This window comes from Pan troglodytes, chromosome 9 (genome assembly GCF_028858775.2).
Source record: "Pan troglodytes isolate AG18354 chromosome 9, NHGRI_mPanTro3-v2.0_pri, whole genome shotgun sequence".
In the NCBI taxonomy this organism is placed as follows: domain Eukaryota; kingdom Metazoa; phylum Chordata; class Mammalia; order Primates; family Hominidae; genus Pan; species Pan troglodytes.
This window is the reverse complement of record NC_072407.2, coordinates 75,488,269-75,516,039: the sequence shown is the minus strand read 5'-3', so window position 1 is coordinate 75,516,039 and position 27,771 is coordinate 75,488,269. Positions and strand designations below refer to the sequence as shown.

The 27,771-nt window shown below is 40.0% G+C and overlaps 1 protein-coding gene across 8 annotated transcripts in view; it reads left to right on the top strand.

Annotated features, from left to right (window-relative positions):
- FAM168A (family with sequence similarity 168 member A) overlaps positions 1–27,771 on the top strand; it is a 238,926-nt gene that overhangs the window by 157,866 nt on the left and 53,289 nt on the right. For all 8 annotated transcript variants that reach the window (XM_009423737.5, XM_009423738.5, XM_054661515.2 and 5 more), the window contains one exon: positions 12,958–13,045. In XM_009423737.5, the coding sequence (XP_009422012.1) occupies positions 12,976–13,045 (70 nt within the window). In that variant the 5' untranslated portion in view covers positions 12,958–12,975. The remainder of the gene's footprint in view (positions 1–12,957; positions 13,046–27,771) is intronic.

Sequence of the window (27,771 nt, the reverse complement as noted above, 5' to 3'; positions counted from 1 at the left end):
ATTTAAAGCCATTGTGTGATGTGGTTGTGAAACCCTGGTACTCTGTGCCTGACTGTGCTAGGTATTAGGGATGAAAGTCTGATCAAGACAAAACTGCTCTCATGGGGTTTACAGTCAGGGATGGGATACAATTATAGTGTGATAAATGTTACAGAAACATCCCAGAGAAAGTTGCACATAATTGAACCCTAAAAAGAAGAGTAAGAATTATCCAGAAGCTGTGCATGGTGGCACGTGCCTGTAGTCCCAGCTACGTGGGAGGCTGAGGCAGGAGGATCACTTGAGCCCAGGAGTTTGAGTCCAACCTGGGCAATATAGTGATACTCTGCATCTTCAAAGAAGAAGAAGAATTATCCAGACTGAGGGATAGAGGGAAGGAGCTAGGAAAGATGATTGAGAGAAACCAGAAATGATGGAGAACGATGGTATTAAAAACAAAACAGCATGTGTAAAGACTCAGAGACAAGAGAGTATGGCATGTTCAAGGGAACTCAAAATATCAAGTCTGCTGTATTGTGGAGTGTGAAGGCAGAAAAATGCTATTTTGAAATTACATCCATTTTAGATAATACATCTGGATTGTGAAACAGCATGATATCATAGAAAGAACACTGAACTTGGTGTCTGTAGACCCAGGTTTGAGTTTCTGGCATCCCACTATCTATGGGACCTTGAACAAATCACTTAACTTCTCTTTTTGTTGTTGTTGTTGTTTGTTTGTTTGTTTTGTAAAATGGTCATTGTTAACTCTTGCACTCTCTTTATAAGCTATAAAAGTGCTATACTGTGAAAGCTCTTCTTGACCCTTCTACCAAGAAAAATGACATCCTCTCTCTGTTTCAAGCACTTTGTTCTAATGCAGCACCTTGTATTACAGTCAATCTTAAATACAACTATTTCCCCACTAAAAGATGAGTTCTTTTAAGGGCAGAGAATTGGCGCATAGTAAGGTCCGAGTACTTGTGTGGTTTAATGAATAGTTGGGTTCTTTAGGCAGGTGTTCTCTGAAATTTGTTCATGAAAAAAAAAAGAGAGAGAGAGAGAAATTTTCTATTATTTGTAAGCATTTGCTGTAGAGATAATTTTGTTGTGGTTTTGATTAGCTAAAAAGCCATTTTCTTAAAGCTATTTTAATGGGCTGAATGCTCTGGTGGTTGAAATGTGACATTTTGCAGATGAGCATCTCATTTACAGGCACACACAAAGCTGGGTGTTGAGCTTTTGCATGAAAGATCTTTCTGGTAACTGTGGAAGCCTTTCAGATATTGAGATTCTCTGGCAGATTCCTAGAAATCAGGGTTCTCCTCCATTTCATTTTTAAATTGAAGCATTTTCTGAGATGAAATATTATATACAGTATTATAAAATGTAGAAAGCTAATGTGTTGTCTGATTATATTTGGCAAGCAATATGAAGAAGCAGACAGCTACTATAAGAATGGCTTTCTTATATATCGTACTGATAGAATTAAGAAAAAAACCACTGAAATGGAGTTTTCTTAAAGTTGTTTGGTAAGAAGAAATACTATCTAAAGGGAAATTAAGCTGTTGAATTCCAGTAAACTGTTTCTTTTTATTCATCCATCCATCCATTCATTCATCTAGTCAACAAATGTTTATTGAGCACCTTGCTTTAATATCAGGCCCTTTTCCAGGAATTCAGAGTAAATAAAAGAGGTAATTTGTTGATCTCATGGTGCTTAAAATGTAGCAAGAAGAAAATAATTGGGCAAGCAAATTACAGTTGCAAGGAGTATTTATAACATAGAAGTGTAGAGAGCTCTGGGATCATAAAATTACCTGTAGCCATGCACAGTCTGGCTTTCTGAGATCTTTTCTAAGAGCTAAGTGGACTCAGTTGAGAAATGGGGACAGGAATAAAATCCCTACTGTGTTTTCCCTCAGATTGCATGCTCAAACCTTCCCAAATTACTTGATATTTTCTGAATGTTTTCTTGTCCTCTCACGGTGTAATTTCACAAATGGCCTTTGCTCCTCTCTCTGTAGAATTCCTGTCATTCTTTAAAACATAGATCAAATGACATATTTTTTTGAAACCTGTATTATCCTCCCAATTAAATAGGATTAGGTTCAGCTACATATAACAGTAATAAAAAATAATAGTGGTTTTAAAATATAGTTTTATTTTCTCATGTAAAAGAAGCACAGAGGTATGTATAGCAGAGCTGAAATGATTGTTCCATGAAATCAAGGTTGTTTCTACCTTTCTCAGTTTAAGACCTCCATTCTCAAGGTCACTTCATGGAAAAGAAGGCTGCTGAGCTATAATCATCATGTCCTAATTCTAGATAGCAGGAATCAGTAAGGGGAGAGGAAAGGGCACCTTCCCCAGGTAACAGAGTTCCCTTTAAGCAGCCTTCTCAGAAGTTCTACAGAGTATTTCGGTTACATCTCATGAGCAAAACTAATCAGATAGCCACACCTAACTATTCCTGGGAAAGTTGGGAAATAGAATCCTTTAACTGAGCATGTTGCCATCTAGTGGCAGTCACAGCACTGCCCACCTGCTCCCCCATCACCCCACTTTAGTTGTTTTTTTCTTTAAATTCTAGCTTTCAGTATAACAACAGTACTATATTGCTGTTAATTCCAAGGCTGTTTCCCTCATATAAATACCCCAGGGACAGAAATTGTGCCTTGTTACCCCTGAATCTGTAACACTTTATGCATGGCCTGGCACAGCAAGTATCAGTTTATATAAAATGAGTGTGCTGAAGTAAATGACTTAATCTCTTTTAGCTTATTAAAAATTTGTAACTATTGAATCAACAATTTGTATTTTTATTAGCTTTATTGAGGTGTAATTTAGATATGATAAATGTACTCATTTTAAGTGTACAGTGTTTTTTTTTGTGAATTTACAGAATTTTGTAACCACCAAAAATCATTTTAGACATTTTTTCCACACCAAAGAAATCTCTTGCTTCTATCTGCAGTCAATCGCCATTCCTGCTCTGAGTCCCAGATGATCAAAAATCTACTGTTTGCCTGTACAGATTTGTCTTTTCTGAACATTTCATATAAATGGAATCATGCAATATGTGTTCTTTTGCCCTGGCTTCTTCCACTTAGCATAATATTTTCAAGGTTAATTCATGTTGTGACATGTATCAGTAGTTTGTTCCTTTTTATTGATATTGTCGATATTTAACATTTTAAAATTTATTTTCTCACTGGTTGCTTTGGGGATTAAATATGCATCTTAATTTATTATAACTTATTGCATTTATTTCAGTCTAGTTCAGATGCAAACTAATGTAATTCAGTAAAATGTAGAAATGTTGCTCCAATATAGCAGCATTCCCATACTTCCTTACTTTGGACTCTTGTTTTTATGTAAATGATATCTTTATATATCATAAGGCCAACAATTCAGTTTTATAGTTAATTGTTTTATGCAATTGTCTTTTAAGCCAGTTAACACGAAAAATATTTATACCTTGTTTTATCTATCTATCTATCTATCTATCTATCTATCTATCTATCTATCTACATATCAGCTTTCCTGGTGCTCTTTATTTTTGTGTGTGGACTTGAATTACTGTCTAGTATCACTTCCTTTCAGTCATAAATATTTAGTATTTCTTTAGTATTTTTTGAAAGGCAGGTTGCTAGCAATGAATTGTCTCAATTATTTATCTGGGAATGTGTTTATTTTGACTTCAGTTTCAAAGTATAGTTTTGCTGGATTTAGAATTCTTGGTTGACAGGTTTTTTGTTTGTTTTTTCAGCACATTGAATATACCAACCTCCTGTCTTCTGGCCTCCGGTCAGCTGTTAATCTTATTGTTATTCCCTTTTATCAGATAAGTTGTTTTCTCTTGCCACTTTTGAAATTTTCTCTTTGACTTTTAGAAGTTTTACTATATTGTGTCCGGTTATGGATCTTTTTGTGTTTATCCAACTTGAAGTTGATTGTATTTCTTGGATGTGTAGTTTAATATGTGTTGTTGTTGTTGTCTTAATCAAATTTGGGAAGTTTTTGGACATTATATCTTCTTTTTTTTTCAATTTGTGGTATAATTTCTTTTTCTTCCCCCTTGACTTTTATTTTAGGTTTAGGGGTAACATATGCAGATTTGTTACATGGGTAAATTGCGTGTCACTGGGATTTGGTGTACAAATGATTTCATCACCCAGGTAGCGAGCATAGTACCTGACTTTTTTTTTGATTTTCACCCTCCTTCAACCCTCCCTGCCCAAGTAAGTCCTAGTGTCTATTGTTCTCATCATTGTGTCTATGTGTATTCAATGTTTAGCTCCCACTTATAAGTGAGAATCTGTGGTATTTGGTTTTGTGTTCCTGGGTTAATTTGCTTAGGATAATGACCTCCAGCTGCATCCATGTTGCTGCAGAGAACATGGTTTTGTTTGTTTTATTTTTTTAATGGCATAGTATTCCCATTTTTCCCACCTAATTTTCTTTCTCTCCTCTTTCTGGGACTCTCATGCTTGTATTTTGGTTTGCTTGCTAGTTTCTCACAGTTTATTTTTCTTCATTGTTTTCTTTTTGTTTTTCAGATTGTATAACTTCTATTGCTCTGTCTTCAAGTTCAGTGATTCTTTCTTCTGCCAGCTCACGTTTGCTTCTGAGCCTCTCTTGAATGATTCATTTCAGAATACGATTTCCATTTGACTCTTTCAATTTTTATATTTTTTATTGATATTCTCTATTTGATAAGTCATTATCATACTTTAATTCTTTAAGTGTGGTTTTCTTTAGTTTTTTTTTAACATTTGTAATAGCTGCTTTGAAATGTTTATCTGCTGATTCCAATATCTACACCCCTGCAAGGACAAAATTTATTGTTACCTGTTTTTCCCCCACAAATGGGACATACTTTATTGTTTCTTTGCGTGTTTCATGATTTTGTCAGTATTGCTGAAAACTACATATTTTAGATAATATATTGTAGCAATTCTTGATTCGGATTCCACTCACCCACCCCACCCCCGCCCCACCATCAGGAGGTTGTTGTTGCTGGGATTTTTTGTTTAGTGACTTGCTTAGACTCTTCTGTAGAGTCTGTCTCCTTTGCAGTGTGATTTCTGATGTCTCTGGCCATATTTTTTTAATTACTATTTTAATTTTTAAACTTGGCTTCCTAAGGGTCACCCCTGGGTTGGCATAGATTAGTGGCCATCCAATGTTTGATCAGGAGTTCTGCTTAAACGCAGGCCAGGAAGGCTTCCACCCTTTACCAGTGGATCTGTATGTGGTTTGGGGAATGCATTCAAAATTCAGGCAATTTACAGTTATGCTCTAACTTTTAGTTTTGTTATGTCCAAGGCCTTAAATTCACCCAGGATCAGCAGATACAGAAGACCTTCTTTACAGACCACTAGGGATCCTATGAAAGTTTATCAAGACCCACTATGGTTGTTGTGTTCCCCAGAACTCCCTTTAAAATTTCTGGCTTATCTGCAGGTCTGTTGCCTGCACCAACTAGTATGACCTCAGAGTAGCTGCATTAGTGGCCTTCCTGGATTATTTGCTGTTGTTCCCCAAATTGCCTCACTGTTGTTTTTGACAATGACTCTGGGCATTGGATTTTCTATGCTCAGTTTCAAATTAAATCAGCCCACTCTGGTAGCAGTAGTCCTTTTAGCCTGGTCTAGCCTGCCCTAGTAGCAGGCCCCCTACAGAGCTTGGGATTGGGATAAGGGCAGCCCCAGGGTAAAATGCCATGGATTTTCACTGTTCTTAATGTGGTTCAGAAGTTTTTCTTGAATAGACATTTCATACTTTGGCCCAAAATGGTTTTTTTTAAACGTTTCATCTCATTTTATTTTTGCTTTTGGGGGAAAGGGTTTGGTAAGCACTTTGTTCCAGAAGTTCCACCTCCTTCTATTACTTTTGGCATTTTAATTTTTATTTAACTTTTAAACTTTCCTAGGTAGACCATAGCCTCTTTTGGGCAAACACAATCTTTTTCCTTTCCCAACAGTATCTATCCCAGAAGGCATTAAACCTTTAAGCTTTAGTTTCTTGGTCTGTCAAATGAAATTAATAATCTTTGCATTGCTTACTTCAAAGGACCAAGTGAGATAATGGTTAAAATCTCATTGTAAAGTCTAAAGCACTGTGTAAGTGGTAAAATTATTTGAAAAATTTACCATTTTTACCATTTTTCAAATGGTAAATTTTTCAAAGAATTTTACCATTTTAGTTTGCAAAGTGTAGTAGTTTGCAAACTAAAACACTAAGTTTAAACACTGCAACCTGTTGTGTAACTATTACTTTAATCTCTGGGCTTTTTTGCTTGTCATTTAATGGTCATATATTTCGTTATTTTGAAAGAAATAGTTGAGATGTTTTGAGGGTAGCAGGAAGCCATTTGTAGAACAGTGGGTAGGAATCTAGAAGTGAAAAATCAGCTTCACCAGGAGGAATCTTTAGCACCTCTCTTTTCTCTCTCACATGTCATGCAACTGCTGGGCCTTACCATTGCTTATTTTGCCCAAGATGAGCTCCTAGTAGAGGCTTCTCTGGGCATTGGAAGTAGCTGCTGGAGAGATTGGGAGCCAAGAAGTTGACTGGGATATGCCAAGAAATGCCAAACATCTTGAAGCTTTTTTCACAGTTTTATTTTGGAGAAGCATGAAAGATGGCTCATTGTTTGTTCAACTAATATGTATTTGGTGCCTGTTTTGTGCCAGGTAATATTCTGTGCACTGGGGATACAAGATAAACAGAATCTCATTCTCATGGACCTTACTCTAATGGGGGAAAGAATAAACAAGAAAATATGTCAGACAGTAATAGGTGTTACAGTGGTTTGGATGTTTGTCCTCTATAAAACTTATGTTGAAAATTAATTGCCCATGTAATAGTATTGGGAGGTGGGACCTTTAAGAGGTAATTAGGTTCTGGGGGCCCTGTCCTCAGGGGTGGGCTTAATGTCTGTTTAACAGGCTTTTGAGGAGCCAGCTTTCAGGGAGCTACTTGGGAGACTAGGGCAGGAGGATCACTTGAGCCCAGCAGTTTGAAGCTGTAGTGTGCCGTAACTGTGCCTGTGAATAGACATTGCAGTCCAGCCTGAACAACATAGTAAGACCCCATCTCTTTAAAAAAAAAAATCATTTTTTTAAAAGGCTTTCAGGAATAGATTCTCTCTCTTGCCCTTCCATGGGATGATGTAGCAAGAAGGCCCTTGCCAGATGCCGTCCCCTTGATCTTGGACTTCCCATGCTCCAGAACTGTGAGAAATAAATTTCTGTTCATTATTAATTACCTAGTCTCAGCTATTCTGTTATAGCATCACAAAACAGACTAAAATAGATATCAATAAGAAGAGTAAGCCGGGCACGGTGGTCCATGTCTGTAATCTCAGCACTTTGGGAGGCCGAGGTGGGTGGATCACTTGAGGTCAGGAGTTTGAGACCAGCCTGGCCAACATGGTGAAACCCCATCTCTACTAAAAATACAAAAATTAGTTGGGTGTGGTGGTGGGTGCCAGTAATCCCAGCTACTTGGGAGGCTGAGGCAGATTGCTTGAACCTGGGAGGCAGAGGTTGCAGTGAGCCGAGATTGCGCCACTGCACTCCAGCCTGGGCAACAGAGTGAGACTCCGTCTCAAAAAAAAAAAAAGTAAGAAAGGATGAGAGAACAGAGAATAACAGCATGTGGAGGACCTATTTTAGATAAGTTGGTTAAGGAAGGCATTTCTGATAAGGTGACATTTGAGCAGAGACCTGAATTAAGTGAGGAGCTGTGCCATTTGGATATCTGGGGAAAAGGGCATTCTAAGTGTGGGGAAAAAGCAAGTGCAAAGACCCAGAGGCACAAGCATGCATGGTGTCTTCAGGGAACAACAAGGAAGTCATTGTGATTGAAGTGAAGAAAACAAAAAGATAGTGGTAGAAGTTGCAACCAGAGAGTTAGGCACATCAGGCCATATCATATAGTTATAACTGCCCATGGTGCCCAGCAGTGACCCAGCAGGTGCCAGGTACTGTGGTAGATATGAACTGCCTCCATGTTGTGATCTGTTAGGGTCCAAGCAGAGCACTTAGGCTCTTGAGTTGAACAAGGGTTTGAGGCCTACTGTTCCAGAGGCGAACCTAGTACTGGGGTAGCTGACTAGAGAGCCTGGAAGCCTCATCTAGTACAGTGAAAGTAACTTGGACATTGAAATCAAACAGACCTGGCTTTGAAATTGGCTTTTCCTCACTTCTTAGTTATGAGATCTTGGGCTAGTCACTTCATTTTTTTGGACTTAAGTTTACTTATCTGTAATATAATAAAAATAATACTTAGTTTGCAAGTATTATAAGACTGACAGGGACTTAATAAGTCCTTAGCACAGTACCTGTCACATGGTAGGTGTTCAGTAAATGGTAGCTGCTGGTAGTAGGGGTAGTATTTATTTTTTTTTTTCCTTTTTTTTTAACCTCCACAGAACCACCAAAGAGGTAATGTTTGTGGTAGTCCTAATGGCTAACCTTCTATAGGGTGTTGATTGTATATCAAACATTGTTCTGAGCAAAATTCTTAGGCATCTCCAATCTAAGTCCAAATCCAGATTTCTGTTCTTCACCCAAAACCTACTCCTCTCATAGTTCTCACCAGTAAATGGCATTTTTATTATTCCAGTTTCTCAAGCCTTGGCATCATTCTTGATCTCTTTCTTCCTCTCATACCTTATATTAAATCCATTAGCAATTCCTATCAGCTTGATCTTCAAAATATATAAAAAACATGACTAGTTTCCACCACCACCATCACTGCTACTACCACCATCATCTTTCATCTGAACTGTTTCTAAAACCTCCCGATTGCCCTACTTCTCTTCTTGCTTTCCTGCTGTCTGATCTCAGCACAACAATCTACCTCTTCTTAAAATGAAGACAAATAATTTCACTCTTCTTTGTAAAACAGTCCAGTGGCTTCCCATCTTATTTAGAATAAAAACAAAGTTTGTATAGTGGCCTACAAGGCCCTGCATGATGTGGCCTACAAGGCCCTGCATGATTTGGCCTTCATTACCTGTCTGATCTTACTTGCTATTCTTCCCCTTCATTTACTCCACTTCAGCTAAACTGGCCTCTAAGCTCTTTCTCAAAAATGCTTCTACTTTGGGGGCATTTGTATTTGCTGTTTCCTCTACTTGGACAGTTTCTTCTCAGAGATCTCCATGGCTTGCTCCTTCAACTTATTCAGGTGTTTGCTCAGATGTCACTCAATGACACTTTTTCAAATCATCTTATTTAAAATTGCAACAACCTGCCCTTAGCACTCCCTAAGCAGCCTGAGTGGATTTCTTTACAGGAGCGGTCCCCAACCTTTTTGGCACCAGGGACCAGGGGTATGTGTGGGGATGGGGCGGGGAGAGGGGGGCATTAGATTTTCACAAGGAGCACACAACCTAGATTCCTTCGTATGTGCAGTTCACAATAGGGTTCACGCTCCTATGAAAATTTAATGCCTCCTCGGATCTGACAGGAGGTGAGCTCAGGTGGTAATGCTTGCTTGCCTGCCGCTCACCTCCTGCTATGCTACCTGGTTCCTAGCAGGCCATGGAATGGACTGGTGCTGGTCCATGGCCGCAGGGTTGGGAACCCCTGCTTTACAGTTTTTATTGCCATCTGATATATCTTTCACTTGAAAAAAAATCTCTCTTTCTTCCCCCTCCCAACTAGCATGTAAGCAGAAATTTTTGTTGTTCTTGTTCTCTGCTGTATCTCAATTCCTCTAGACAGCCTATGTGAGAGAAATGGCATTTGGGAAAGAAAGGCTAAGGCATGGTCCTCAAACTGGGCAACAAAATCTCCTTAGGAACATAAATACACAGATTTCTGAGCCCCATCCCAGATAGAGCATCAAGGATCTTGTATACTCTGTGAAAGAGTTTGGATTTTATTCGTAAGGCTTTTGAAGAAGGCGGGTGGTATTAACTACAAATGTATGACAACTTTTTGGGGTAATGAAAATATTTTATATCTTGATTGTGGTGATGTTTGTACAACTGAATACATTTTTCAGGGGCTCATAGAACTATATACCTAAAAGAGGTAAAATTTTACTATATGTAAATTATACTTTAATGAACCTGTCATTAAAATTTTTTTTTTTACAAATTATGTTTTTTGTTTTTTTCCCCATTTTGAGGTTAGAGGAAACAGAGACTCAGAAGTTAAAGAACTACCCTGTGATCCCATCATGGTATGTGGCAGATCCAGGATTTGAACCTAAATCTGCCTGATTGTAGAGTTTATGATCTTCCTACTCATTTTTAGCCTGTCCCTGAAACTATTTACAGTATAGATTTTGTTATAAAAGGCCAACCTTCCTTTAGAAGCTGGGAATCCCATCTACCCTTGAGCAGCTCCCTAGAAGTGGCTGTCATATTCTAAAGTTTGAAACCCTGGCAGATCTCATTTCTGTCAGTCATTAATTGAGATTGGAATTGATGGAGTGCTATCATGGAGTGCTACCCCAGGCATGATCTACCCCAGGCATGATCTCCTCCTGTGGCAGTGGCCCTCATTTTGGAGCAGCAGGAGACCAGTTTCAAAGCTGATGAGTTTCTTTGATTATAAAAAGCAATTTTGTACTTTGTCCAATCAGCAACACAGAGTGTCTTCTCAGTAGGAGAGTGCTCAGATGTTTACAGGTAAGTTGTACTGCTTAGCACTTGTCTTAGTCCTTTTTGTGCTGCTATAGCAGAATACCACAGACTGGGTAATTTATAACGAATGGAAATGTATTGGCTTATAGTTTTGGAGGCTGGGAAGTCCAATATCAGAGTACAAGCATCTGTCAAGGGCCTTCTTGCTGTGTCATCCCATGGTGGAAGAGAGAGGGGCAAAAGAGGGTGACAGAGAGCAAGAGGGGGCCAAACGAATCCTTTTGTAAGGAACCCACGCCCACCATGATAAAACCCACTCCTGTAATAATGGCATTAACTCATTCATCAGGGCAGATCCCTCATGGCCTAATCACCTTTTAACAGTCCCACATCTTAATTACTGTTAAAATGGTTATTAAGCTTCCAGCGCGTGCTTTCTGGGGGGAAACATTCAAACCACTGCAGCACTTTATCAGTCTTTCTCATCCTGATGTACCACGCAGAGAACTGGTTGGGTAGAATAGAGACCCAAAGCTGGAAGGAGTACAAGTAGTCTCTGTGTTGTTGTTGTCACATGAGCAACATTGCCACATCATCATTGTTTACATTTGCATGTCACTTGACAGTTTGCAACTTATTTTAACATCTATGATCGGCCAGGCGCGGTGGCTTACGACTGTAATCCCAGCACTTTGGGAGGCTGAGGTGGGTGGATCACGAGGTCAGGAGTTCGAGACCATCCTGGCTAACACGGTGAAACCCCTATCTACTAAAAATACAAAAAATTAGCCAGGCATGGTGGCACGTGCCTGTAGTCCCAGCTACTCGGGAGGCTGAGGCTGGAGAATCACTTGAACCCAGGAGGCAGAGGTTGCAGTGAGCCAAGATCACCCCACTGCTCTCCAGGCTAGGCAACAGAGTGAGACTCCGTCTCAAAAAAAAAAAAACCAAAAAAAAAATCTATGATCTCTTTTCATTATTAATGTCTCAATACTCTGCGAGGAGAGTGCTTTTATTTACAGAGTGTATGTTACTTGGGTATATTTTTAGATAACTCTGGCTGTGAGAATATTTTTTTCCCTTAAGTTTAACTGAAATATATATATAACTCCTTTAACTTTCATCTTCAAGTTGTTCTAGTTTCAGTTTGTTGGCTGATGGTAATTTTATCTAGCTCGTTGCCCTGGGGTAGTTTGCCAGGGCTACACATTACGTATGTTTTAGGACATTCTGTCCTCTGAAATTGGCCAATGGCATTTTCCGTTTTGCTTATCTGATGGTCCCAGCTTCCTCTCCTTGTTAGCCCACCTTTTCTCCACATCTCATTTTTGAACCCTAGACAGACTAATCACAGAGCAGTTGTCATCATGCCAGCTGTTCACTGCCTGCCTTCAACATTTGACTTGTTTCCTATTTTGAAGTGATACAAGAGAAGTTAATGACCTAAAAAATTGCTCATCTATCTTGTGAACCTAGTTAGGAAGGAATTGTTTGATTTTTATGATGTGTAAATAATATATTTGGAGGCACATTTTCAAATGTGTCAGGCTATATAGTAAGGAAAGGCTCCCTAAACAAGGTGGGACAAATTGGCTGGCTAATAGAGCTTAATGACAGATTTTCCATTAATCAGAATGGAGAATGTGCTTCATTAAGATAATTAACCAAGCACTTGTGCAGGTGATACTTATTGCACACAAATTTCCAAGTTAATTTCTTTCCCTTGAATAAATTTGGAGAGAAATCCTAGCCATATTTCCTTGTTTGCATTAAAATTATCAGTGGCAACAAATTCCCTTTTCTGTTTTTAAAGCTGCTGGTAACTGGTATCTTGTCCTCTGCAGGTGTAAGGGGCGGAGGAGACACTGCTTTTCCTTCCAGCAGTCTGTTTGCTCATCACCAGACACCAAGCTCCTCTAGTGAACCGTAGAAAGCTTATCCTTTTCCAACTCTTAGACTAACAACATTGGAATTAGAAAGGACCTCAGAGATCTTAAACTAATTCATTTTATATCAGGACATTGAAGTCCAGACAGGGGAAGTGACATGGCCAATGCCACATAGTACTCTAGTGCCAGAGCTGTCTGTGGGATAGTGGGACTAACACTGAGCTGAGAGCCAAAATGCCTAGGTTGACATTAGGCAAGTTATATTACTTCCTTGCTCCTTACTATCTTCATCTGTAAAATGGGGAAAGTATTTAACATAGGGCCAAGTACAAGCAAATTGGCTTTTTTGTTTAGTCTTCTTTCCACTACACCCTGATGCTTTCCTTTCAGGGAAAACTGAAGATTATGGAGGAGAAGCTGATGTCAGGAAGAATGGACAATCAATAATCAGTGCTGTTTTCTTTGTTTTCTCTGTAGGATCCTCAGTCTTCCACAATGAACCCTGTTTACAGCCCCGTGCAGCCTGGGGCTCCTTATGGCAACCCTAAGAACATGGCCTACACGGGTGAGTAGTGTGAGAATGGCTCTCATTTTGAGAAATGGTGGTTAAGGATATTACCAAATAACTTGCTCCTCCTCCTAACATATACCTCCAAAAGTCTTGGGAAAGTTTGGGAACATGCAGAAGATATGTCTGAGGTCCAGCGGAAAGATCTCAGAGAACCTGTTGTGTGGTTGTTTCCCAACTTTGTTCTACAATAATACCAGGAGAGTGTTTTAGAGAGTCTGCAAACATTTGATTTGATTATTTTAAAATATTGAGAACTATTTTTATAAAACATGAATACGTGTTAGATGATCAGTGTGTTAAGCTTCTAAGAATGCCTGTTAATTTTTTTTAAAAAATGCTACCATTTATATCTGCTTATGTTTTTAAATCAGGATTTTCTCAGTGCTATGCAACCAAATTAACATTCAGAAATATATTGGAGTTTCAGCCTGATATAACTGTAACTGTTATCACTAACTTTCTATTTCCCATGTTTGTGTTTATCACAACAGTTTCATTGTCCTTATTACTTAAATTAACAGTAAATATTTTCTGTTTGAATTTGTATTTGTATATTTATTCTAACAAAATTAATTTCCAGTAACCAGGACTCATGGGGCAGTACCCTATACACTACTAGCTCATGGAGCTTGTTGCTTTTCCCCTTTCCAGTTCAGAGTGTTCCAGCAACTTAAGTTCCTTTGCCAGAGGGAACTGAACTGCTTTGGCAGACGGAGCCCAAGGGATCCCTGTGGGGCTTTGGTTTCCTATTTGCTTTGATCCTGGCTGCCTTCGTTCTTACTAAGTTGCTAAACTAGAGAAGGAAGAGAACAGTTGCATTTATCTATTGATTTGCATCAAGATTTAAACATTGTAAATCTGGAAGGGGAATTGACTTTGTCAAATTTTCCAAATTTCCAAAATTGGAAAGGGAACAGACTTTATCTCTGCTTGGCACATAGTAGGACTCGGTAATGTGTTTTGACTGACTGGACAACAACCAGGTTCAAATCCCAGCTCTGTCAGAGAATAGCTGGGTGACTTTGGACAACTTGCCCTAACCTCCCCAGACTTAATTTCTTTGATGAACTGGGATAATATTATCTATTTCATACTATATAATTCTGGGAATGGGACAAAATATTATCCATTTCATAGGACAGTTGTGAGAATCAAACAAGATAATTTGTACTCCTCTAGAGGAAAGGAGGATGTTTTTTTGTCTCTATTAATCACCAAGGAATATTATGAGCCTGGAACTGTTTTAAGTTAATTCCCTGCTGTAGATTCTAGGACCACACAGATAGTATAAACTCCACATAAGTAGTATAAATTCAAACTTCATACAGGCCAAAGTTTCAAATTTGTAGGGAGACTTTTATTTTTTAACCCAACCTTGGCTGTTGAATCTCTGTACTTTTGGATTTTTTTTTTCTTTTTTTAACTGACACTATGACTCCTCCAAGGTCCCAACTTTATGTAGGGGAATTTGAGTTGTAGCTCTTGGCTGCTCCAGGGCCCACAGCCTATCTCCTACCCCTGGTGGCTGTAAAAAGCAAGCCCTTTGAGTGCCTAGACTAAAAAATCTCCCCAAAGCATCCCAATATCAGCTTACTACATAGACTTCCTGATTTTTAGTTTCCTCTTCATTTTTTGAGTAATAGGGATTTCTTTTTCTTTCTTAAAATCTCAACTCTACGTAATACGATGTTTGTTATACTTCATAACCAGCTTTTCTAGGTATTATGCAGTAGGCAGATTTTCAGGTTATTTTTCTTCTGTATTACTGGAAATGGAAGATCTAAGTGAAGATAATTTATAAACAAATGCCAAATATATTGCATTACAGTAAGCATTTATATGGTTATGTTAAAAGTATTATCATTTGGTAAGAACATACTAGGTACTATATATTAATTATAATTTCATTAATCATAAATGCTATAGTTTTTATAGATAAAAAAACTATGGTAGTTTAATTCAGGTCATGTGACTTGACTAATGTATATAGCTTCTAAGGGATGAGAAAATATTTGAACTCAGTTCTTTGTGGTTTCAAAGTATATGTGCTTTCTGTTACAGTAAGCTAATCTGTCTTAAAATATGTGCTGCTTTCTCTCTTCCCCATAATAAACTAAAGATGAGGATTGTCTTTTCCATTTCTAGGGCTAGGAAAGCTTCCCTTTGAGGAGCTAGAATCCTGTTCCTGGCCAGCATTTTGGGGTAGCCTCAGGAGGGCAAAAGTACAGGGGGTCAAATCCATTGTACTGTCATCTGCTTCAGAGGAAATGGGATGGTGGCTGCAGGGAACAGAGGAGTTGGAAACACTCCTGGTTTGAAATTCTCTTGAAGTCTGAAGATGGGAAATAAAATATAGTTTTGTGGTGCAATGTATTCCAGTAAGCAGCTGTCTTCTAGCCAATTAACAGTGTTCTTTCTCTCTCTCTCTCTCCCTTTTAAAGCCCCTTTACCGAGTACTTACTGTGTGACAAAACCTGAGCTCAGTATTTTACAGAAAATACCTATTTTTACACTTGCAGCAATCTATAATGTGGTTATAACTAGTTCCTTATATATTTTGGCAGAGTGAATTTAGAGAATGTAATATGCCATATACTTTCAAATGTTTAAGCATAGACTATATACTATGAACTGAATGTTTGTGTCCCTCCAAAATCTGTATGTTGAAACCCTTAATCCCCAATGGGATGGTAATTGGAGATTGAACCGTTGTAGGTTTAGATGAGGTCATGAGGGTTGAACCTTCATGATGGAATTAGTTCTCTTAGAAGAAGAGACACCCGAGCTCTTTCTGCTATGTAACAACACAGCAAGAAGGTAACCATCTGCAAGCCAGGAAGGGAGTCATTACTAGAACCTGACCATGCTGGCACCCTAATCTTGGACTTCTACCCTCCAGAGCTATGAGAAATAAATGTCTGTTGTTTAAGCCACCCAGTCTGGTATTTTGTTATGACAGCTCAGGCTGACTAGGACAGATAATGAGTGCAGTGAACACTTGAATACCGTTTACCTAGATTCACCATGACAGTGGGCTGTTTATAGACCAGGGCATTTCTTTTTCCAAAAGCTTCATAAAGGTTTTTCTGTTAGAATTTTGGAGTGTAGTCAAGACCTCAACATTCTTCTCATCTTTTCTTTTCTAAAATGTTCTGATTGTGTCAGTGTCCAAGCATCACCCAGGGGTCTATCTAGTATGTGTTCTGGAGTGTGTCAGATCTCTGCTGAAATCTGGTCTCTGTCACTAATTAGCTATGGAACTTTGGTTGAGTAATCTTTCTGCATCTCAGTTTCCTTGACTGTAAAATGGAATAATGACCTATACAGATGGTTGGTTTGTAGTCGGTGAAAATGTTTATAAAGCTTCTCGTGTCGTGCCTGGCTCCTAGTGGACACTCAATTAATGGTTGTTGTGATGCATAGCAATGAGTATACACCTACAGGGAAAAGAGCATGGGACATACAGTTAGTGACTTAGATTACAGACCCTATTCTGCCACTTAAGAGCTATATGACATCAGATAAGTTATCAAGCTTTCTGGGCCTCAATCTATCATTTGCTTTAAAAAAAAAGATAAAACAGGGTTAGGAATGCCTTCCTCACACGACAGCTGAGAGTAATAAATGTAACAGGGCTAGCCACTGACTTGTGATGAAGTTTCCAAAACACAATTAGAAAATAATTCTAAAACAGGAGAACAGATGAAGCCCTTAAATGAATCCATCATTTTATAGGTGAAAAGATGGAGTATAAGAAGTGTTTTGAAGAAAGTGTTGGGGTTGAGTCTGGAACCCATGTCTCCCCATCTGGGTCTGTGTATTCATTGTCTCTCTACCACAGAATAACAAGTGTTCTCCCTTCTCTTCATTCCGTTGTGGCCACTTCACATTCCTCTGCTAGCCCACTCCAGTTCAAGAGCTCTTTCTGACTCCTCCTGTGTTGACCTTTAATGAATATCCTGGCTTCAGCCAGTAGAAAACATAGGTCTAAATGCTACAAATACACTAACAAAAGATACAACTCTCAAGGTTAGAAGGCTAGGAAATTAATCTGTTCAAAGACTACCATCTTTTTTTTTTTTTTTTTAAACCAGTGGTTGTTTTCCCCCCCACCCCCAGATTGCTGTTTTTGCTTAAAACTTTGTAAGGATCACCTGTTGGAGGTTTTGATTAACTGACATTTGTACTTTGTTTATTCTTTGCAAAGAACTTTTGTGGGATTTTTCCCTTTGTATGTGTTTTTTTTTTTAAATAACAATTCTGGAAGATAGTTTTTATTTTCCAGATGAAATTAAGCTTCTCTAAGGTCACAATGTATAGCAGAGGCCAAACTAACCCCAGTTACAAAGTAGGTGCTTTTAGGGCTCTAGCATACATGGCTATGTCTTGGACAGTACAGTGATTAGGATCTCAGATGAGCCTGGAAAATGGATTCTAATTTCTGAAACTGTTCTCACAACTCCCCCTTTGATGTTCAAACTGATCTCCTCTCCTCAGGAGAGAACTCCAAGGTCACTTAATTACTTTTTCACCTATGGTTGAAGAAGAGCATCTAAAGAGAATTCTTATTAACTGTTCTCATGAATATAATCTCCTTGTGGACCCTTTTTAGCCTTTATCCTAATTTGACTCTTCTATATCATTTGACACCTGACCCCTTTCTTGAAGCAAGCTTTCATTGCCTCCATAATTTTCATTGACCATAATTGTTTGTTTATTTTTGTTTGTTTTCCCTTTCTTCTTCTCCAGCTGTTCCTGAATTTGTCTCCTTTCAGAATTTTCTTCCCCTGCTCATCCATTAAAAGTTGATGTTTCACAAGGGCTCCGTTTCTCCCTTAGCCTCAGCTGCTATCTATAGGCTGATGATTCATAAACTCTAGGGCTGTGGCAAACCATTCTTCTGAGCTTCAGACTAGTTTATCCAGCCGTCTCCTGAACATCTCCTCTATGAATGTCTCATGCTTTGCTCAGACTTATTATGTCTAAAACTGAGCTCATTATCTTATCATTCCCCTGTAACCCATTTTTTATCATTTTGTGATTAATACCACTATCTGCCTATTCTTAAAATCAGAAAATATCATCCTTGATACTCTTGCCTCTTTTGCCTTCTAAAGCCAGTTATTAAGTCCTGCCTTTTTAAAAAAGATTGCAGTAAAACGCATGTACTATCTTGGCTGGGCGCGGTGGCTCACACCTATAATGACAGCACTTTGGGGGACTGATGCAGGTGGATCACTTGACCAAGAGTTCCAGACCAGCCTGGGCAACAAAGCGAAACCCCGTCTCTACTAAAAATACAAAAAATAACCAGATGTGGTGGCGCACACCTGTAATCCCAGCTACTTTGGAGGCTGAGGCATGAGAATCGCTGGAACCTGGGAGGTGGAGGTTGCAGTGAGCCAAGATCATGCCACCGCACTCCAGCCTGGGCAACAGAGTGAGACTGTGTCTCAAAAAATAAATAAATAATTTTTTTAAAATTTGCTATCTTAACCTCTTCTCTTTTCTCTTCTCTTCTCCTCTCCTCTCTTCTCTTCTCTTTTCTTTTTTTCTGACATGGAGTCTCTCTCTATAGCCCAGAGATTGCAGTGGTGTGATCTTGGCTCACTGCAACCTCCGCCTCCCAGGTTCAAGCAATTCTCCTGCCTCAGCCTTCTTAGCTGGCACGTACCACTATGCCTGGCTACTTTTTGTATTTTTGGTAGAGACGGGGTTTCACCGTGTTGGCCAGGCTGGTCTGGAGCTCCTGACCTCAGGTGAACCACTCGCCTCGGCCTCACAAAGTGCTGGGACTACAGGCATGAGCCACCGCTCTCAGCCATCTTAACCATTTTTGTGTGTACTATTTAGTGGCATTAAGTACATTCATATTGTTTTGCAACTGTCATCACTATTGATTCACAGAACTCCTTTCGTCTTGCAAAACTGACACTCAATATCCATTAAACAATAACTCTTCATTTCACCCTCCCCCCCAGCTCCTGGCAATCACCAACCTACTTATTATCTTTATGAATTTGACTAGTCTAGATGCTCATATAAATGAAATCATACAGTATTTGTCCTTGTGTGACTGGCTTATTTCACTCAGCCTAATGACCTCAGGTTTCATCCGTGTGTCAGGATTTCCTTCCTTTTTAGGCTGAATAATAATATTCTGTTTTATGTATATGCCACATGCAGTGGTATGTGGACACTTGGGTTGCTTCTGCTTTTGGTCTGTTGTAAATAATGCTGCTATGAACATGGATGTACAAATATCTCTTGAAGACCTTGCTTTCAATTCTTTTGGGTATATATCCAGAAGTGGAATTGCTGGGTCATACAGTAATTCTATTTTTAATTTTTTGAGGAACTGCCATACTGTTTTCCTAGTGGCTGCAGCATTTTACATTCTCCCTTGTGGTTTATAAAAGTTTCAGTTTCTGCACAGCTTCGCCAATGTTTGTTTTCTCTCTCTCTCTCTCTTTAAATAATAGCCATCATAATGGATATGAAATGTTCTTTTTATTTTTAAAAAACCTCCTTTACCTTTCTTAGATTAGACTTTTCTTCCCTATCTTTCCACTGTTATCATTCAGGTCATTATTACTCTTTCTGGGATTAAGTTGCCTCTTAACTGGACTTCCTAACTCCTTTCATATACCCCTGTCCCCAGTCTGTTCTTTACATAACATAGCCATAATCGTTTTTCTCTCTTGAAAATTTGACATCACTCCAATGTTTAAAACCCTTCAATGACTCTTCACTGTCCTTTGGATAAAGTCCAAACTTCTTAGCTTGCAATAGAAAGTTTTTATGACCTTACCATTCAGGTATCTCCAGCCCATCTCCTGCTCATCCTATTTATCTATTCTCAGTCCATCTGGTGGCTGGTATTATGTTTTTATTTAGAATTATAAGATTATTAGAGACCATCAAATCCAACCCTGTTCTTAGATGAGAAACCTGAGGCCTAATAAGTGCCTAAGGAAAGCACTTAAGATTCACAGTGGGCCATGTGCCGTGGCTCATACCTGTAATCCCAGCACTTTAAGAGGCTGATGGGGGAGGATCTCTCGAGGCCAGGAGTTTGAGACCAGCCTGAGCAACATGGTGAGACCTCATCTCTATAAAAAAATGTAAAAATTAGCTGGGTGTGGTGGCACCTGCCTGTAGTTCCAGCTACTCTGGAGGCTGAGTTGGGAGGGTCACTTGAGCCCAGGAAGTCAAGGCTGCAGTGAGCCATGCTTGTACCATTGCACCCCAGCCTGGGTGACAAGAGTGGAGACCTTGTCATAAAAAAAAAGATTGACAATGAATTCAGTATCTGATTTACTCCTGTATCTCTAATACCCAGCTAGGCCCCTGCACGCCATGAATATTGACTAGTTTTTCAACAAATGGATGGACAGATAGATGTCAAACCTGGAAGTAGAACCCAGACCTCTGGCAGCCAATCTAGTTCTCTTTCTGCTCACCTTATGCTGCTTTTTAATTTCCAACACACTTAGTTAGGTTTCTTTAAACAAGGTAACTCTCTTATCTTCGGTCATTTCCCACCTCTCTGAGTTTCTTCTATAAAGTAGAGATAATAGTGTCTGCTTACTTCAAAAGTGCTTTGAGGGGCTGGGCACAGTGGCTCACGCCTGTAATCCCAGCACTTTGGAAGGCCGAGATGGGTGGATTACCTGAAGTCAGGAGTTCGAGACCAGCCTGGCCAACATGGTGAAACCCCGTCTCTACTAAAAATACAAAAATTAGCCAGGCATGGTGGCACATTCCTGTAGTCCTAGCTACTGGGGAGGCTGAGGCAGGAGAATCGCTTGAACTCAGGAAGCAGAGGTTGCAGTGAGCTGAGATTGTGCCACTATACTCCAGCCTGGGCAACAGAGTGAGACTTTGTCTCAAAAAAAAAAAAAAATAAATAAAGCATTAGTAGCCTTTGTTTATTATTCATCGTCATTATATCCCCAGTACCTAGCACAGTGACTGGTACAGAGTTGGCTCTCAGTAAATTTTGAAGGAAGAAAGGGGGGAGAAGAAAGAAATAAAGGGAAGGAGATGAGACTCTAATGAATGAAGGAGGTTACAGCAGAGAAGTATGAGATGGGTTTGAGGAAAAGACTCCTGTGATTTGTCTATCCTTGCTAACGAGTAGCCCTCTGATATGGCAAGGAGAGTCTGGGACAGGTAGCCAGTGCGGGAGAGATTTTTTTCTGCTTTGTAGGTGAATAAAAATTTCATTTGGAGGCCGGGTGCGGTGGCTCACGCCTGTAATCCCAGCACTTTGGGAGGCCGAGGTGGGCGGATCACGAGGTCGGGAGATCGAGACCATCCTGGTTACCACGGTGAAACCCCGTCTCTACTAAAAATACAAAAAATTAGCCAGGCGTGGTGGTGGGCGCCTGTACTCCCAGTTACTCAGGAGGGTGAGGCAGGAGAATGGTGTGAACCCGGGAGGCGGAGCTTGCAGTGAGTCAAGATTGTGCCACTGCACTCCAGCCTGGGCAACAGAGACTCCGTCTCAAAAAAAAAAAAAAAAAAAAAAATTCATTTGGATTATCTATTGTGACTGGTCAACCCCTCTGGATGGACCAGATGGAACAGGGAGACTTTTCTGTTTTTGAGTCTTATGGAGACTGAGCAGAGACCCTCAGAGAAAACAAGAGACCCTCTTTCCTTGCCTACTTGGTTTACAGCAATTATTCTTTTTTAGAACAATGATAGTTGAAATTTGACAATTCCTTTGAGCTATTTAGCAATGAAGAGTTGTCTTCAAACCTCTTATATTACCTATGTAGTCAGCCTTAGGCTAGCTCATTTTGAGTGGCAGCTGCTTTGCTCAGGACATTTGACTTTTAAAAACAAAATGTGACCAGCCTGTGCAACATAGTGTGACCTCATTTCTTTTTTTTCTTTTTCCTTTTTTTTTTCTTTTTTTGACTCAGAGTCTTGCTCTGTCGCCCAGGCTGGAGTGCAGTGGTGCAATCTCGGCTCACTGCAAGCTCCGCCTCCCAGGTTCACGCCATTCTCCTGCCTCAGCCTCCCGAGTAGCTGAGACTATAGGCGCATGCCACCACGCCCGGCTAATTTTTTTGTATTTTCAGTAGAGACGGGGTTTCACTGTGTTAGCCAGGATGGGTGAGACCTCATTTCTACAAAAAAAAATTTAAAAATTGGCTGGACATGGTGGCACATGCCTGTTGTCCCAGCTACTCAGGAGGCTGAGGTGGGAGGGTTGCTTGAGCCCAGGAGGTTGAGGCTGCAGTGAGCCATGATTACGCCACTGCACTCCAGCCTGGGTGACAGAGCAAGACCCCGTCTATAAAAACAAAACAAAACAAAAACAAAGTTTGACTTTCCTAGGACAAATTTTCTCTGAAGCATGTGAGAACAAAGGCTCACAAAACCGCATATAATAATACATAAGAAGCACAATACTTTACAACTTAAAGTTACCATTTGTGATCTCATTTAATCCTTACAACAAGCACTGTGAGGTAGAAATTTCTATTAGAGGCTGGGTGCAGTGGCTCACGCCTGTAATCCCATCACTTTGGGAGGCCAAGGCGGGCGGATCATGAGGTCAGGAGTTTGAGACCAGCCTGGCCAACATAGTGAAACCCCATCTCTACTAAAAGTACAAAAAATTAGCCGGGCGTGGTAGCAGGCACCTGTAATCCCAGCTACTCTGGAGTCTGAGGCAGGAGAATCACTTCAATCTGGGAGGCGGAGGTTGCAGTGAGCCGAGATCGCACCATTGCACTCCAGCCTGGGCGACAGTGCAACGAGACTGCATTATCAAAAAAAAAAAAAAAAGAAAGAAAGAAAGAAAGAAAGAAATTTCTATTAGAACACTTATTTTACAGATGAGGAGAGACTCAGAAATCCAAGCTCTTTCCACTCCACTGAAGTGTCAGGCAAGTCCTCTCTGGGTTTTGTAGTCCATATAAGCAGTGATTTTGTATCTGTCTCAGATACTATGTGTGATGCTAAAAGCAGATGGATTAAACCTTGTCAGGGCAAGAATCATGCACATTAAACTATGTGTTTCCTTGTGACTGATTTACATGCGAAGCACCCACTCTACCACTGAGCTACACCCCCTTGCTTGTGACTGATTTACTTTCCTGGGTTACAAAATGATTTCCCACCTCTGTAAAGAAGAATAACTCTTTCTCCCAAACAAAGAAGTATTGCTGTTGTTGGGTTATTATTTTTCTGCTCCTAAATTCTCCTTGGCTTCCTGTTCTCTACAAAAAGTTGTTTATTTGTATGTTTTTCTAGACTGTGAGCTCCTTGAGGGCAGAAATTATGTACTTCTTGTGCCCACAACAGAGTAGGCAGTTAGTTCATTAAATATATGTTGAATTAAATTATTATTAGTTTATACAAATTATATTATTGTTGCTGTTATTATAGTAATAACTACCATTAATTACTGTCAGTGGAGTGCCAGGCACTTTACAAAAGTAGTCCCCAATTTTTATGATAATCCTTCAAGGGAGAGCTATTATTATTTTACATATGAGGGAATAAGGTTCAGCTAAGTTAAGTAAGTTTCTCAAGGTCATATAGCTTATAAAAGCCAGCTTATGTGAAATATGGGTATACTTATGAAAAGTTTATTATGCTAAAATATATGTAATACAAAATTTACCATTTTAGCCTTTTTTTTTTCTTTTCTTTCTTTTCTTTTTTTTTTTTTTTGTCACCCAGGCTGGAGTACAGTAGCACAATCATAGCTCACTGCAGCCTCCAGCTCTTGGGCTCAAGTTGATCCTCTTACTTCGGCCTCCCAAAGTGCTGAGATTACAGGCATGAGCCACTGCACCTGGCCAATTTTAACCATTTTTAAGTGTATAATTGAGTGGCATTAGGTACATTCACAATGTTGTTTAAATATCCCCACTATTTCCAGAACTTTTTCATCAACAGAAATTCTGTAACCATTAAACAATAACTCTTCTTTTACTCATCTTTTGCCCTGCCTCTAGCCCCTGGTAACCCCTAAATTTCTTTCTGTTTCTTTTTTTTTTTTTAAACGAGATGGAGTTTCACTCTGTCCCACAGGTTGGAGTGCAGTGGTGCGATCATAGCTCACTACAGCCTTGAAGTCCCTTGGCTCAAGGGATCCTCCAGTCTCAGCCTCCCAAGTAACTGGAACTACAGGTGTACATCACTGTGCCTGGCTAATTAAAAAAAAAAAAAAATTAAAGAAGGGATCTCTCTCTGTTACCTAGGCTGATCTCAAACTTCTGGCTTTGGGCAATCATTTCACCTCAGCCTCCCAAGTCACTAGGATTATAGGAATGAGCCATTGTACTTGGCTCTTTCTGTTTCTATGAATTTGCCTATTCTAGATATTTCATATAAGTAGAATCATACAATATTTATTCATTCATCTGTTCTTGTAAATGCCTTGGAATCTGCTTTGGCCAGTAGAGGTTGAAACCATGGCTGTCAGCCTCTGTGCTGGCCTCTCAGTGATCAAAACTAACAATCAGAACACATAACCCCCATATTTGGAGGCCAAGGTCCTTACTGCCCATCTAGCTCCAGCAATCTGCACCAGGGACTTGGAGGATGGTAGCCACTGGGCAAAAGGCTGAAATTCTCTGAAAATTTTACCAGCCTCTTCATTAAACTCTCCCTCTGCATACTGCAAGTGTTCTGATTAGACTCTGGAATTCCAAAATAGTTACTTCAGATAGTTTCTGCTGGCTCAGTAGTTGTTTAGGTGGAGGATTCCTATGGACAAAGGCAGAATAGCAAAAGAGCTCCCAACGTAGGTATCCTTAAAACAATAACAATGAAAAACTGTCAGTGTCATGTAGTTTGTTACCATTGCATAAAAGAAAGTATCGAGTAAGGATTTTTTTTTTCTTTTTCTGGCTAAAGTCTTGCTATATCACAGTATTCTTTGCAAATAAAGAGTGGTCATCACCCTGCATGACAGTGAGAGACATGCTTTCCCGTATCTGTTCACAGTGATGGATTCTCACAATTAGCTCAAGACATAGCAGTATATTCAGTCATTGGTAAATTTCTATAAAATAATGGAAAATTGTCCTATAGCTCACTTTCTTACCTGTCTTCTGCCCTGGTAGGGGGGAAAGTCTTTACTCATTACCATGCTGAGAGTTTTGAATTAACATTTAGGTGGCTGCTTATGTCTGGAGAGATTTTATTTAAGGTTTTGCATCAAGGTATTTTAAACCTGACTTGCCACCCTCCAGGGGTGCTGGTGATCACATCTTTTCTATGGTAAGCCAATCTTTGAAGGTGGCAGATTTGCTGAACAGAGCTCTAGGGAATACCAGGTTCCAGCCTGATTCAAGTAAGAGTAATTCTATGGTGGCTATTTATTGAGCTTGTACCAGGCACAAGCTGGATGCTTTATATATTTTATTTCATTTAATCCTCATGACATCCCTAGAAGATAGATGTTAAAAAATTGATCAGTTAAAAAACTGATGCAGAGAGGTCAAATGACTTTTCCAAGGTCATAGAAGATTCCCTTACAGTTTGCCTGGCTCTAAAGGCCCTACTTTTTTCTTTGTTCATGCTGAATGAAGGGAGAGCCTAGAAGTAAAAAGTTCCTTTATTTTAGCTGTTTCCTTATTCAGAAAATTAGGAGATTGCACCTCAGGATGCCTAGGAGCTGTTAAAAGAGAAAGCAGTAAGCCACATAGGTGCTCTCTTCCCCTCCAGTAGAGATCTGCTCCTGCCTATTTTATAGATTAGGCATCCAGGTGAGAAGGATTCTACTGCCATAGGAGGGGGCCTAAATGACTGGACTGGATGAATTCTGACCTTCCAATTTTGTTATATACTCTGTTCTTTAAATTGCAAGATTACCAGTTTTATAAAGACTCATACACACAGTGATTGTGCGTTCTTTGTTTATGGTACCTCCATAGACTCTCCATCTTAACCAGCACAGATCTGTAAGAAATGGAAAAACAGAAGTATAAGAAGACAGAATACACTGAGACAAATACTATCTCAGAGGGATGTGCCACTGTATTCCAAAAGCCTAACATAATAAATAAATGTACAAATTGCTGTGGAAGCATGGTATATATAGAGGAGGGCCACAACACTGTCAGAGCGAAGCAGGATATTTTCTTGACCCCTTTGCCGGACTTGCGACAGGGGTGCCTCATTTACTCAGTCCACCCTTGTCTACCTCTTGTGGGACAGAGCGTGTGAGCGAACCAGTGCAGGAACTGGAGCAAGTGCTTTTGGGCGCTGGCAGGAACAAACTCTGCTTACTCAGCTCGCCATGCTCAACCCTTTGTGGAAGGGAGCAGTAGGCAAGTGAGTACAGGATCCAGCCGGCCACTTTTAGGCTCTGGCATCAGTGAACTCTGTGCGGGCCCCAAGGCAGTGTCCAGGTGGAGGTGCCTGTGACTACTGAAGCCCCAGAGGGCGTGTTACAGTGCTCTTTTAGCTCTGCTGTCCATGAACAGCTTAAGTGTTAACAGCCCAGTGGGCTCTTTGCCTTTTTGTGTGAGGCTGCCTTCCACCAGCGAGTGCAAAGGGCCAGTGTGCCAGCCTTTTTGTATCCACACTCGTGGCTCCCAAGCTCTTGTCTGGCATCCAGGAAAAATGAGGTTGCCTAAATGAATTGAAGGGTGGTAAATGCAGGAGATTTTATTGCCGATGAAAGTGGCTCTCAGCGGGAAGAGGGGCTGAAAAGGGGACAGGTCGGGTAGGTAATCTTCCCCTGAAGTCTAGCTGTCTCCAGCCAGATTCTTCGAAGTTTTGCTGTCAAGCTGTACCTCTGAAGTCAAGCCACTTCTCTCCAATGTCCAGCCATAGTCCCGTCTACCAGCTGAATCTGGAGTTTTTATAGGCACAGGATGGGGTGGGACCATGGGTGGTTTAGGAAAAGGCAACATTTGAGCAGGAAAACAGATATGTAAGTTCTCACTTTGGGCCGCGGTTTCAGGCTTTTTGGCTTGAGGGTGGGGTTTCGCCAGGGGCCTGCTCTTTTCTGCCAAGAATTTCTCTGCCCCCTGTCCCTATCAAGAGGTTGGTGTCAGGAAAGCCTTCTGAGAAGGCAAGCGTGAATCTTGAAGCATGAGAGGAGAGGAGTTACTAAGTTGTAATTCTGATTCTGCTACTAACAACTAGGAGACACTTGACAAGTTCCACCCATTTCCCTTGCCTTCACTTTCCCATCTAGGCTATGAGGGGCTTATGTGAGTTGTTTAGTAGTTTCCCTGTTAGCTCTAACAATCTGGGTGTTAATCTTTAAATTTTTGTTAGATCTCTTTTATTATAAATCAGCTGGCTGACTCCTTCCCTTAGTCTATTTGTTTTGCATTTTCTTGTAAATGCAATTTTTCTGTGTTCCTTCTTGGAATCCCTGGTGTTAATGAAGGGTTCAGAAACAGATTAAGATGAGGTGAGCTCAGTACCCTTACTCAGCGCCCTCTCCTACAGTGACAGTCCAGGGCTTCTTTCTCTGGAGCTTCTGACATTCTTGGGCAAGCTCAATAGACCATGAAAGCCAGCCTGTCCATAAGTATCCTATGAAAGGTCAGGTATAGCCATAGCTACCACCAGTGAGTGACTTCCCTTTCCCTGCTAATTAAGCTCATGCAATTTAATTTAGCTTTCTATTAGTTATGTATGGTCCTTAATCAATGGTGATATAATTTTTGTGGCCTCGAATACAGCTGAAAATCAGTGGGATGTTGACACAGGACTGGAAGAGCTTTTGG